Here is a 14,646-nt window from a genome sequence, read left to right as displayed (position 1 = left end):
TCTTAATATATACTAAATTGATTGTTTGTATATAAAGATAATTGAAAATGAATCTTGATGTGAATGGAATGGGAGGAGGAGTGGGAGATGGGAGGGTTGCAGGTGGGAGGGAAGTTATGGGAGGGGGGAAAGCCATTGTAATCCATAAGCTGTACTTTGGAAATTTATATTTACTAAATAAAAGTTAAAAAAAAATAAGGAGTGCAGTGGATTAAGGAATTAGGAAGTCTAGTTTGGCTAGAGCAAAATAAAGCATGGTGAGATGATAGAAAATGAAATTGGAGAGATAAGAAAAGGACAAGTAACATTAAGTTTCATATACCGTTAGAGGTTTGTGATCAGGAAAGTGCCATGCTCTAATTTCTTTAATAAAGAGATTATGCTGGTTGCTTGTAAGGTTGTAGAGCTCTTCACTGAGAGAAGCACTAAAGTAGGGAAAACAAGGTTTTAGAAAAATGTCCTGAGTTAGAAGTGCTTTGTTGAACAACTCCTGTCTCCTGGATAAATTCGGTAGCAAGTTGGATATACAGGTGCTGAAGAGAGGTTTGTGCATCAGCCTATGTGGTAGTTGAAGCCATCATTTGGATGAAATCATTAAGTCTGATGTTTACAGTAAAATGAGCAAGTCCTTGTCTTAGTGATACCACCATTTACTTGACATTTAAGAAGCAAATGAAAGAGATGCAGTCACTTTTGCTGTTAGATGACATTTGTTACTGAAAAAGTCACTGTGTTAAGAATTGGCTCTATAGATTGCTTGTGTTTAAATTCTGCTCCTACACTTCCTGGTTAGGTGACCTTGGGCAAATAAGTTAGTTTCCCAGTGACTTAATTTTCATAACTGTTTTAAGGGAATAACAATAATATCTACCTTTTATGATTGTTAGAATTATGTGATTTAATGCAGTAAAGTTCTTGGAATGATGCTTGCTACATAGATAGAATTTAATAAATGCTGCTATTGTTCTTAAAATATGAGAAAACATCTAATATAGTACCTAGTTCATAGTATTCTTTAAATGGTAATTGATTTCCTAAATGACATGAACTGTATTTATTTCCTGAGTTAGACCACTCAGGAAACCAGTAATTTGCCATAAACAACTTAGTTATTTCTTGTACATACTGGTACCAAATATCTAAATTCTACCCCAAGTTGTAACATGGTGATACTGAGGATCAGGCCTAAATGAAATGTTGAATAGTCTTTCTTTTTCATTTCTGTTTTGTCTCCTGTTCTCCCTAACCCCTCATATTTGCCATCTACTCTTAAGAGTTCGCTATTCTTTCTTCCCTTAACATATGCTCAAAACATTTAAATGTATGCATGCTCAAGTATGAAAGTTGAAAACTAGGATGAAAATTCAGTTTTCCCTCAGGTGCCAACTCTGGAGACTACCTGGAGAGTACTTCCCCAGAGTGGGATTCTATGGGAGGAAAGTAACCCTGGCATAATTGATTAGTGTTGCCAGGGGTTATATGCAGTAGTGTGGGGAATATAATGACTGTGAGACAGTGTAGGGACTTGGAAGTCAGACCACCAGCTGCCTTACCATGTATCAGCTGTGAGACCTCGATGAAATTATTTAATCTCTCTGTGCCCCAGACTTTTCATCTGTGAAATTGCATGGACTATAAATATAAACTTGAAGCCATGAGATGTGATCTTTTCACTTCTGTTTTTGGGTATCAGACAAAAGAAATAACACAAATGAAATAACAGATAAACCTGAAACCTTCATTTTATGCAAAACTAGGGAACTAACATTTGCAAACCCTATAAGCATGCTGCAAAAAGCTTATGTCTCAAAGAGTGAAGTCAATAATAATATTGTTAAAAAGCACCAGCAAAAACAAACTTCCTGAAGGTGAGGAGAACACTCTGAAGTACTTAACCTTTAACCTTGTAGACAACAAGTACTAGAATATCTGAGGAGGGCAAAACTGCCCAGGAGAAAGATCAAGAATGAACAGATAATTGCTAAGTGACTAAGAGAGAACAGATCTCAGAACATGCAAGAAAGCTCCTTCCTGAAGGAAGGATTCATTTTGAAGCATGGACCAGTATGAGTGGATACAGGGGAAGGAGAATGACAAGGCGCAAACAGAGCTGGCTGAAGAAGACATCCTGGGCTGGGTTTGGCTTAGGGAAAAGGTGGGGCTGTTTGAGAACATGCTGATAATGCTGAAGCAGTGCCTTTGTGTCTTGAGATTTGGAAGGCATGGCTCTTTGTCTTCTTCCTCAGCAGTAAACTGAAGGACTAGGAAATTGTGGGTAATAAAAGGAATTGGTATGGTAAATAAAAAAAGACACAAAGAAAATGTAGGGAAGAGCAGCAAAAATGAGGATGTACATGCACAAAGCAGTGCTGGTAAACAGATAAGAATGGTGACAAAATATTTATCCAAAGAAAACAATCTTATTTGTGAAAGAAGATGATCAAGCAAGAAATATTTGACCTCAGGGAAAAGGAGAATATGACAAGAAATTAAAAGGATATATGAGCTCAGGGAACTTTGAAGTTATAGAAAAATACCTTATAAATGGTGATGAAATTTGAAAAAGCACAGAGGGAAATTAGGCATTGTAGGTGACACAGTAAAGGTAGATATGAGAAAGTCAAACAGAAGTAAAGATCAACAGATTTAAAAGAATTATGGAGAAATGATACACATAGGAGAGAGCATGATCCAAAATACTGATGACAGGAATTTTTGAAGAAGAACACCAGAACTATGAATTAGAGCAAATATCCAAAGATATAATTCTTGAAATGTTTCTGAAGTAAAAAAAAAAAAAAAAAAAAAAAGACGTGAAATGAATGGGCATAGTATGCACTGGCAACATTTACTCAGAATGGTCAATAGGGAGTCATATGATTAATAAAATCTCTGCATTTCAAAAACAAAGAACAACTGTTTTGGACATACTGGTAAAGATTGAGTCACTTACAAGGAGAAAAAAATTAATGGACCTCAAATTTCTCTTCATAACCCATGAAGATGGTTTAACAATATCTGTAAGATATCCCAGGCAAGAAAGTATCAGTAAAGAATTCTATATACAATGACACTGAAGGCATAATCTACATATAGCAATTCTGCAAGGTCCAACACTTAGGAAATGTTCCCATGAATGCTTCTTGAGGAAACCAATAGAAGATAAACTTCAGCAAAGGAAAAGGGACTAAGGAAACTACTGCAGAAGGCTGGCTCTGTTTATCAGAAGAAAAAATGGGACTAGAGCAGTATATAAATGCCATGTGAACATGTAGGAATGAAATAACTACCAAAAATAGAAGGGAAAAAAGAGGGGGTATAGACTGATGTTGCTGATTGTTTTATCTGTAGAAGCTGGGAATTATATAATCCAAAGTTAATAAGAAACAGAAGTGTAAAGATATTTAACAATCAAAAGGCAACACCAAAATAAATACTTCTGTTGACTAATATTAGATGGTATGGGAAGAATAGGGCCAGTGCCATGGCTCACTTAATTAATCCTCTGCCTGCAGCGCCGGCATCCCATATGGGCGCCGGGTTCTAGTCCTGGCTGCTCCTCTTCCAGCTCTCTGCTGTGGCCCGGGAAGCCAGTGGAAGATGGCCCAAGTGCTTGGGCCCCTGCACCCGCATGGGAGACCAGGAGGAATCACCTGGCTCCTGGCTTCCAATTGGCACAGTGTGCCGGCAGTGGCAGCCATTTGTGGGATGAACCAACAGAAGGAAGACCTTTCTCTCTGTCTCTCTCTCTCACTATCTAAATCTGCCTGTCAAATAATAATAATAATAATAAAAAGATGGTATGGGAAGAATGAAAGGGGAAGAAAAGAAAACACTGCTCAACGGAAAGAAGGAATAAAGGTATAAATTAAGGACGAGGGGCATTCTACCAGGGTACTTCAAAAAGTTTATGGAAATGAATTTAAAGATCAGTTTATTTTGGTGTAAAATTCAAAATCCTGGGATGGGTTTTTGGTGCAGTGGTTAACACACCACTTGGCATGCCAGTGTCCCATATTGGAGTGCCTGGTTTTGAGTCCAAGCTCTGCTCCTGATTCCTGCTTCTTGCTAATGCATATCCAGTAAATGATGAAGTGATGGCTCAAGTACTTGGGTTCCTGACACCCACTTGTAATTCCGCAGTCCTGGCTTTGACCTGGATTTGTGGAGTAAACCAGAGGATCCCTGTCCCTGTCCCTCTCCCTCCCTCTTTCTCTCCCTGTTTCCCCTTCTCTCTGCCTTTCAAATAAAGATAAGTAAATAAACATGCAAAACTCATGCATACACTAGATCTTCCAAAATTCCATTAAAAATTCATGTTATGAAAAAAAGTACACATGGATTTCAAAAAGTTTTTGCACCAAAATAAGCTTATTTTTTTAAAGATTTATTTATTTATATGAAAGAGTTACACAGAGAGAGGAGATGCAGAGAGAGAGAGAGAGAGAGAGAGAGAGGTCTTCCATCTGCTGATTCACTCCCCAATTGGCTACAACTGCCAGAGCTGCACCCATCCAAAGCCAGGAGCCAGGAGCTTTCTCTGGATCTCCCACATGGGTGCAGGGGCCCAAGGGCTTGGGCCATCTTCTGCTTTCCCAGGCCAGAGCAGAGAGCTCGATCGGAAGTGGAGCAGTGGGGTCTCATGCACATATGGGATGCCAGCACTACAGGCAGTGGTTTTACCCACTACACCACTACAGCCCCATAAGCTTATTTTTTAATCCGATTTTCCAAGAACTTTTTGAAGTACTCTTGTCTTATAAGTTTAAAAGTAATGCTTAGAATCCAAAACACAAGTTTTCTAGATCTCAAAAGAACTATACACAAAAAGCAAAGCAAATAAACTATGTATAGTGAAAGACTTTAGAAATTAAAGTGGTAAAGCAGTGTACAATCACATGACAGATTAAACAAGCCGTAACAATAAAGGTAAACAGGTTTAGAATATATAAATAAACAATTCCAGCAGAATCACAAACAAATCAGGTTTTTTTCCTCTTAACAGTGATTCAAGAAATCAAAACAAAAGCGTGGGCAAAGGTATTTCAGGCAAGTGAAATACCTTTGAAATGGTAAGGAAGGAAAAAAGAAAAGAAAAAAAACAGGAAGGGAGCTTAGTTTTACTGCCAGATAAAAAAATTAGCAACATCCCCTACATCCTAACTCCCAAATAAACTAGATATAAAAGTGTTTTTATAAATCTAGAAAGTACAGTACTCAATGACTACATGAATTTTATGAATGTGTATAACCACCATGGTATCAGTATGCATATAGCAGAGACCACAAAAGCCCAGATTAGACATGATAGTGGTAAGAGGGTTACCTCTCTGCCCATGACAGACTAACTGTATAAAAATAAGCAAGGGTATACAGGATATAAATAACATAATGAAGTACAACTGACTGGTATGTATGAAATTCTGGACCCTGAAACTTTGTAACTGCTTGTGAAATATAAACTGACCAGTTATTAGGCCTAATTAAGTTTCAAAAATTAACAGTGGGAATGTGAAAGGGAGGCAGAGGAAGGGTTGGAGTGTGGGCGGGAGGGAGGGTAGGGGGAAAAGTATGACTGTGTTTCTAAATCTGTATATATGAAATACATGAAACTTACATAACTTAAATAAAATAAAAAATATTTAAAGTGCAGATGAAACACCATTCTCTGGTAATAATAAAGTTGATTTTGAAAATTTATTTTCATTTTATTTGAAGGCAGAGGGACACACACATACACACACACAGTGAGATCTTGCATCCACTGGTTTACTCCACAAATGCCCCTAACAGCTGGGACTGGGCCACACCAAAGCCAGGATACCAGAACTTCCTGTCTCTTATGTGATTGGCAGGGACCCAAGTACTTGAGCCTGCTGCCTCCGAGGATACGCGTTAGCAGGCAGCTGGATTGGAAGAGTAACCAGCACTTGAGCCAGGTACTCTGAAATGGGGTGTGGTTGTCCTGAGTGGCTACTTAGCTGCTGTGCCCAGCAATCACCCCAAAGTTAAATTTTATAGCATTTAGATAATAAAGAGCCTCTACTAACTGGGAATTTTAAAGTTTTCTCTTAAATCTCTTGGGATAAAGAGAAAATACAAATAAAATTATTTTATTGAAAACAACAAAAATGAAGATACCACATATCAAAATCTGTGGTATATGGTTAAAGTATTATGCCTTCCTCAATATGGAAGGAAGGAAAAATAAGAGATTAAGTACTCACTTCAGAAATTGGAAAAAGAATAAAATGGAACAAAACAGGAAAAGGTAACTAATGAAAACAGATAATGAAACTAATGATATGATAACAGAAATAGTGTAAAGGAATCTATATAAGTATTTTAAAGATTTATTTATTTATTTGAAAAGCAAAGTTGTAGAGAGGGAGAGACAGAGAGAGATCTATCTACTGGTTTACTCCTCATATGGTCACATGGGCCCAAGGCTGGACTAGGCCTAAGACAGGAGCCTGGAACTCCATCCAGGTCTGCCATTTCAGTGGCTGAGACCCAAGCACTTGGGCAATCTTTTGCTTCAAAGCTATATTTTGAAATGACCAGTGATGACAATGAATTAAGAACAAAATATTCAAAATTATAAATTGGAGAGTAAACAACCACAGAAATAGGAAAGCAAAAATAATTATAAGAGAATATTATATGAAGAGCTATGGATAATACATTTAAAACCTAGAAGAAATTGTTCAGTACAAAAACAAACTTTTAAAATTGACACAGGATACAGCAGAAAATAGAACAAATCAATTAACATAGAAGAGATTAGGAAAGTGAATGAATAACTATAAATAAAAGAACCAACTGAAAGTTTGATTTACAGATGTGTTTTATGTAACTTCTGGGAACAAAAACATAATTCTGAAATTATTTAAATTGCTCTGATACATAGAAATAATGAAATAATTTGATAAAGTAAGACAATAAGAGAAAATATAAGTTACTTGATTTGTGAATATTGATGCAATGATACCATATAAATCATTAGTCAAGAATCCAGTAAGGTATTCAAAAGAATAACACAAAACTGGAAAGTAGATTTTATTTTAGGAATGCAAAGTTGTTGCACTAACACAAAATTTATTGAATAATAAATAATCAAAGATAATTTGATTGTTAAAAAAGCTTTTATTTGTCATAAAACATCAATAAAAAGAGAATGAGGGAACATACTGATAGACATGTAAAGAAATATTGAAAGCACAAATATATACTCCAGAGTTTTCAAATAACACTCTTCCTGGTAATATTTCCTATTTTTAATAGGATCAGAAATTTGAGGCAATCATTGGCAAGGGGTCTCTAAAACAGGAAACTTTCTTCTGGCAAGCTGCAGCCCTTATAAACCACTTATAGTGGTTTATTCCTTTGTGTATTAATAGCTTATTTAGCATCAGAGAATTACAACTTCGTATACTTATGACTGCACCCTCTTTAAATTTCGGCATTGATATTTTCCCAAGTGCAGATCTTCCAGTTTACTTCTCAGATTGAGATGTACATATTTTAGAGTCAAGAAACCGTGAGTGAGGGGAACTGAAGTCACAGACTAATGTGCCATGTGTATCAGGAGATATAAAATTAGTTAGTTTAGCTGATAAGTAATTTATATTGTGTGTAAAACACATTATTATGGATGAAAATTTTGTATAATTTGAGAAAGCATGAGAAAGGTAATTTTTGTGATTATATGGGTCTGCTTTGAAATATGCCCCCAAATCCCTGGAGATGCTTCTGATTCTACACTACTGTTGGGAATATATTGGTAGAAGAGTTTGAGACACACTATCAATATCGTAGACGTGGACATTTGTCCGGAGGCTCCTCAATTCACAACGAAGTCATGTCCTGATAAACCAATTCAAAATAGAAACTATCCTAAATGGAAAATGCTTTAGTAAACCTAGCCTACTGAACATCATGGCTTTGCTGTACAGTGTGGTGTAGATTTAGAATATCAACTGGTTATCTTCGTGATCTTGAGCTGATTGGCAGTTGTGCTCGCTGTCGCTACCTACCATCAAAAGAGAGTATTATACTGCATATTGCTCACCCAAGAGAAAAAGCAGAATTCAAAAAATTTGAATTATAGTTACTACTGTACCCAATTATATAGTCAAAAAATGGGACACCATCTGTATCTTTTAAGATAGTTCTAAAAATACAACAATTTTATTGGTAAAATAATGGTTGTTCCAACCCCAAAACAAAATATTTGAGTGTTTTGTGAAGATTCCTATGAGAAAACATTTTAATTGTGTAACTGTACTTCAAACATTCATGGGAAGTGGAATTAAAGCCTAAATTTATTTTGGTATAAAACCATTTTGAAGTCCATGCATATTTTCATATTACTCATTTTCTACAAACTTATTGAGGACCCCTCATTGGTGCATTAAGTGAGAATGATATTCAGTAATCATTTCCACAGCTCTCAGACATGGGACAGAGTCTCCATTGTATTTTGTTACTTGTAAAGAACACAAATTGTTAAATATCTACTAATTTTCTTCAAAAGAAAATTAAGGTGACTTAAAATGTTCCTAGTTAATCTTCAAACACTTGTTATTCTTAACTTACCACAATTCTTTAGCATTTCTCATTGTGGATGATTATGTATTATATATATATACATATATATCTTTATATATACAGAGATACAGGTGACCCTTTATAATTCAAAGAATAATGAAGATCATTCAACAAACTAAGCTGTTCTATATTTTTAAGAAAGGACTTACCATCTTTTACAAATGGCATTTGAATTTAACATGACGAAATGTCAATTTGAGATCTGATCTCACCTAGCTGAGTCAAATAACAAGTTGATTTTTGCAAGTTTGACCTATTTCTCCTTAATGTGGATCTCATTAATATTTTTTAAAGATTTAATTATTTGAAAGAGTTACAGAGGTATATATATATATATATATATATATATATAGAGAGAGAGAGAGAGAGAGAGAGAGAGAGAGAGAGAGAGGTCTTCCATCTGTCGGTTCACTCCCCAGATGGCTGCAACAGCCGCAGCTGAGCTGATCTGAAACCAGGAGCCAGAGTCGTCTTCTGGGTCTCCCACATGGGTGCATGGGCCCAATCCTCTGCTGATTTTCCAGGCTCATTAGCAGGGAGCTGGATCAAAGTGGAAGAGCTGGGACTTGAACCAGCACCCACATGGGATGACAGCAGTGCAGACCAGGGCTATAACATTCTGTGCCATAGCACCAGCCCCAGATGTCATTAGATTTCAAGTTCTTTTGTTTGTTTGTTTTTAGAGATTTTATTTATTTGAGAGGTAGAATTACAGACAGTGAGAGGGAGAGACAGAGAGAAAGGTCTTCCTTCTGGTGGTTCACTCCCCAAATGGCCGCAACAGCCGGAGCTGCGCTGGTCCAAAGCCAGGAGCCAGGAGCTTCTTCCAGGTCTCCCACATGGGTTCAGGGGCCCAAGGACTTGGCTATCTTCTACTGCTTTTCCAGGCCACAGCAGAGAGCTGGATTGGAAGAGGAGCAGCCAGGACTAGAACCGGTGTCCATATGGGTTGCCAGCACTGCAGGCAGAGCATTAACCTACTGTGCCACAGTGCTGGCCCAAATTTTAAGTTCTAAATTAAAGAAGTAGGTGACATCTGATGCTCCTAGGAAATGTGTATTAACTGAAGTAACAAATAAGAATCCTAGTCAAATGGGAACATTGTGGGAGCTAAACTAATTCTTTAAATTTGGGGTTTAGAGATATTGATATGTGGGTACATTTGTGGATGCACTTGCATACACTTTATTTCACTGTTGTGTATAACATCTTATTCTTAAAAGCCGTATCTCTTTTTATCTGGAAATTAGTCATTGATAGAGTATGCTTATTTGGCAATTACTGTTGATACAAGAATGATTTTTCTCATACCCAAACATTTATATGAACACATGAATACATAAGAGTAAGATTCTTTCTTTCTTCCTCTTTCTCTCTCTTTTTAATTTCTAGGCATAGATATTCTTCATCAACTAGGCCTTGGAGGCAAAGATGTAAGACACTCATCATCAGTGACTGCTCTACCATCATCATCTACACCATTACCTCAGGGGTTCCATGTAACAGAATCAGGTGTCATTTTAAAAAATGACACTTATATTGAGTCACCTCTCATGAACATTTTACCTGCCAATTTAGGACAGTCATTTACAATGTTAATTGGGTTACAGTCACATAGAGTGAACAATGCATTTCTCTTCAGCATTAGACATAAGAATAAGCTGCAATTAGGAGTCCAGTTACTACCTAAAAAGTTAGTAGTACATATTGGAGGAAAACAATCTGTTGTTTTCAACTCCAGTGTTCATGATGGGCAGTGGCACTCATTTGCCATTACTGTTACAAACCAAGTTGTCTCCATGTTTGTTGAGTGTGGAAAGAAATATTTTAGAGAGACTACTTCTGAAGTCCCGACTTTTGATTCTAACAGTGTGTTTACCTTGGGAAGTATAAATAATAATTCAGTCCATTTTGAAGGCATAGTATGTCAGTTGGATATCATTCCTGCTGCTGAAGCATCTGCAGACTACTGCAGGTATGGGAAACAGCAGTGTCACCAAGCAGACAAATTCCGACCTGAAACAAGCCTTCTGCACGCAACCATCATACCAGCCAAGATACCAGAGAGCTCTCCCCTGCCCAAACAACGTGATGAAATAGGACTGTCAGAGGATATATTTACAGAAGGCAAAAGCATTCTAAATATCATCAATGACTCTGCTACAGTGCAAAAAATACAAGAACATCAGATGTCAAGATCTCAGTTAACGTCTCTTCATTCAGGAAATATCTCTGCTGTGGATCTCACCAACTATGGGATTCAGGTCAAAGAAATGACCACTGAGAAACGTACACAGACAAATTTAAGCCAGTCAGTGACTCATCATCGACTCAGTGATACAAGAATGAATGCCAGTGAGAAATTGATTTCTCCTCAAAATGTTTCTGACAATATCACAGCATATGATGATAAAGGAACTGCTTTGCCACTGTTTAAGAAAATGTCATCTATTCTTCCACGTTTAAAGCAGGATGCAATTACTGATCATAACAAGGCTATCACAGCAAATCTACACACTAATGAACTAATGGAAATGCAACAGATTTTAAATACAACCTTCTATAGAGTGACAGATGAACCATCTGTGAATAACCTCCTTGATCTAAGGAAGGAAGGTGAATTTTATCCTGACACTACTTATCCCATCGAAAATAGCTATGAAACTGAGCTTTATGACTATTATTATGATGAGGATCTTAATACACTGCTTCGCATGGAGTATCTGAGAGGGCCAAAAGGGAACACTGGACCTCCTGTAAGTTGCTTTTTGTTTCTGCTTTTACATATACCTTAATGCATTAATATATAATATATTTGAAGCCAACAATATACAACAGGTCAGATGTGTCACAAAAATGTGTCCTGGCAGTGAGGAATTTATGGTTGCTAGAATACTTCTACTAGAATGCAATCCTGGCTCAACATTATACCTCTTTTATTGTAATTGTCAGGATGCAAACACTGCTTAATTATGGTAAAGTAGTAGACAAGCTATATAAACTATACGATTTTCTTGTTCAGCTGAGACTCAACTAGGAATTCCACTGCCAAATATAGAGCAGCATTATTTATTTTCAAAAAAGTCATAGAATTACTGCATAGCTGTGCTGTGAGAGGGATATACAAGTCATGGTAGATTTAAGAAAAATATAAAGTGAATTTTTGGCCTAGTGGTTAAGACACTTGTTAGGATGCCCACATCACTTGTTGGAGTGCCTGGGTTTGGTACCTGACTCTCTTTCCTGATTCCAACTTCTGACTAATGAGAACCGTGAGATGCAGCTGTGATAGCTCAAGTAATTGGATTCCTGCTACCCGTGTTTGAGACCTGAATTGAGTTCCCGGCTCATGGCTTCATTCCAGCCCAAGCCTCAGCCTGTTGCATGCATTTGGGAAGTGAAGCAGTGGCTAGGAACACTGAACTCAATCTCAAATAAGTAAACATTTAAAAAAAAATTTAATGCATCAATTAAATATACTTTCAAATAGCATCAAATGGATTAAATAAAGTGTAAAGTTTATTTTAGATAACAATTATGTTTTAGTGAGTCACTAATGGGGAAAATAAATCCTTGACATTATCATTCTAAGTGAAATATTTTCATTTCATCAAGAGTAACATATTTCATTGTATATAAATATGGTTCACTGCCTTTATGGTTTAAATAAATATTCCACCTGCCTTATACAAAAATAGTCTGTCAGTCCTTTCAGTGGAAACAAACAACCAAGCTACTTATGTAATAACATGTAAACAAAACTGTGAGATAATAAGCTTAATTTTCTTCCTCTGTTCTTTAGTTATGGGTGCAATTGGAGACCAGCATTAAAATATTTCTCAAATCATTTAAAAACCACTTAAAGCTAATCAAATCACAACATTAGAACAATTGTTTTTGCCTTTTACATTTGTATACCTTTAATGATTTGCTCATGTCTTTAGAAATTAATATTTTTCAAAATTGCAAGTAGACTAAAATATATCTTAGAAATATTTATTTAGTAAAAATAAAATTTGAGTCATTGTTTTGGTTACAGAAAACAGAATGGGAGAAGATACCACTTTCTTAGCTTGTGTTTCTTTTGTGGTTATTATTTATAGGCATTGAGCAAGTCTTGTTACAAAGAATGGTTAGAGATTTAATAGAAAATCTGAAAAAAAAAAGAAAATCTGAAGAATATAATATTATGGGAAAATAAACTCTTTTGAACTATCACAATTAATGATCAACATATTGATAGTAAAACTAAATCATTAGGCAGATCATATTAAACAAATAAGGAAACTATTTACTTCCTTCAGAAAAAGACAGTATAGTAAAATAAGAAATGATTTGTTCTACAAATCCAAAAGTAGTCATTGAATATTGGTAAGTGAGGCAATATATTCAACAGATATATTCTTTGTCTCTGCTATGTGCCAAGTAGGAACAAAAATTATAACACAGTCATTGCTCAGAAGATTATACTTCAGTGATGGGGATAAAGGAAGTACATTTATAACTATCTCACTATAAAGTAAGATAAATGCTGCAGGGAGATACAAACTACGTGTATAGGGTAGAGATATTCAAAGTAAGAAAAATATTGTTTTCAAGTGAATCTTTATGAGAGATCTCTTAAAAGCTGAGCTCTTCAGGATGGTTTTTATAGACTAACAGTTTATAAACTATGTTCAAATAATTAGTAAAATTTCAATAAGTGGTTGGAGGGTTTTTTTTACAGCAGGAAAATAGCATAGTAGTTAATAAGTTTATACCTCACGAAGGATGTCCTACAATATCCTTCATATACATTATCTGAAAAGAACTTTGTAAGGTTAGCATTATTATCTTCATTTTTTAGGTGAAGAAATTGAAGCCCAGAGGAGTTAATTTACTTGCTCACAAAAACATTGTTGATAAATGATACAGATAAATTTAAACTAAGGTTTTCTACATCTAAAACCCAAACAATTTCATAATATTAGGGTGAATGGTGTTTGTCAAATCATGACCCAAACTAGATGATGTCAGGTTGTGGAGACGCTTGTCAAATGGATAGTTCTAACTTTATCTGGTTCTCATTGGGGGATTTTTTGAAGGTTCTCAAGATGTGTATTAGTGAGAAAGTCAGTCTGGGAGCAATGTGCAGAATAGTTAGAAAGTTCCTGTCACCATCTTGGTAATATATGGTGTTAGTGGACTACTGTCATTATATATGTTAGCCAAAGTGAAAATCCTAAGGAAAGATTGACTTCAAGAGATATTTTCAAACAAGATTTGACAGACTAGGAAATTTGATGAACCTAGGGACCAAGGAGAAAGGAAGAGGATTGAAGATGAGAATCATATTTTAAGCCTGCAGATTGAGAGGCTGTTGATACCGTTACTAAAAGTTATTAAAAGAGGAAGTAAATTTTAGAGGAGGAAAGCATTTAGGTTAAACCATTTAAGTAACTATTGATAGCTCAGTAAGCTACTGAAGAAGCTGCAGAAGCTGAAATGAAGAAGAGAGATCAAGGCTAGGTATCTGGATTTGGGAGTTTTCCCATTAATATCATTAGTTGAAGATACACAGTAGGATAATATTTTCAAAGAAAGGAGTTTTGCATATGATAAAGAGTCAAATAATGAGAAAAGTTTGCTTTTTTGTTATAGAAGAGAAAAACAAATATGATGTGGAAAATGGTATATGATGTGGAGAATAGTATACTTTCGCAAAAGCCAAAGAAGAGAGGTTTGAGAAGAAAGTAATTAATAGTGCCCAAAGATACAGAGAAAGCAAATAAAATGAAAACTGAGCAAAAGTAGGGAAAGTGATGGTTGAAATTCTGTACAGGATAGAAGATTAAAGGTAGATTTTAGAGCACTAATGAGGGAGTGATTGGTAATAACGTGATGAATTTGTGAGGATTGTTTCACTGCTTTTAAATGGATATTTCTGTGTTAAGTTTGAGACCAGTTTTGTTTTTCCCATTTCTAGGAAATGTGTACTATATCCATGCAATTCTTTGACTGTATACTCACACAATTTGTTTACCATCTTTAAAGTAC

The 14,646-nt window shown here is 35.8% G+C and overlaps 1 protein-coding gene across 6 annotated transcripts in view; it reads left to right on the top strand.

The window, feature by feature from the left end:
* Window positions 1–14,646, top strand: part of COL24A1 (collagen type XXIV alpha 1 chain) — a 421,092-nt gene that overhangs the window by 21,452 nt on the left and 384,994 nt on the right. For all 6 annotated transcript variants that reach the window (XM_062191650.1, XM_062191653.1, XM_062191654.1 and 3 more), the window contains exon 4: window positions 10,003–11,366. In XM_062191650.1, coding sequence (XP_062047634.1) covers window positions 10,003–11,366 — 1,364 coding nt within the window. The remainder of the gene's footprint in view (window positions 1–10,002; window positions 11,367–14,646) is intronic.

Source organism: Lepus europaeus, chromosome 5, assembly GCF_033115175.1.
Source record: "Lepus europaeus isolate LE1 chromosome 5, mLepTim1.pri, whole genome shotgun sequence".
NCBI classification, from domain to species: domain Eukaryota; kingdom Metazoa; phylum Chordata; class Mammalia; order Lagomorpha; family Leporidae; genus Lepus; species Lepus europaeus.
This window is presented reverse-complemented; position numbering and strand designations above follow the sequence as displayed.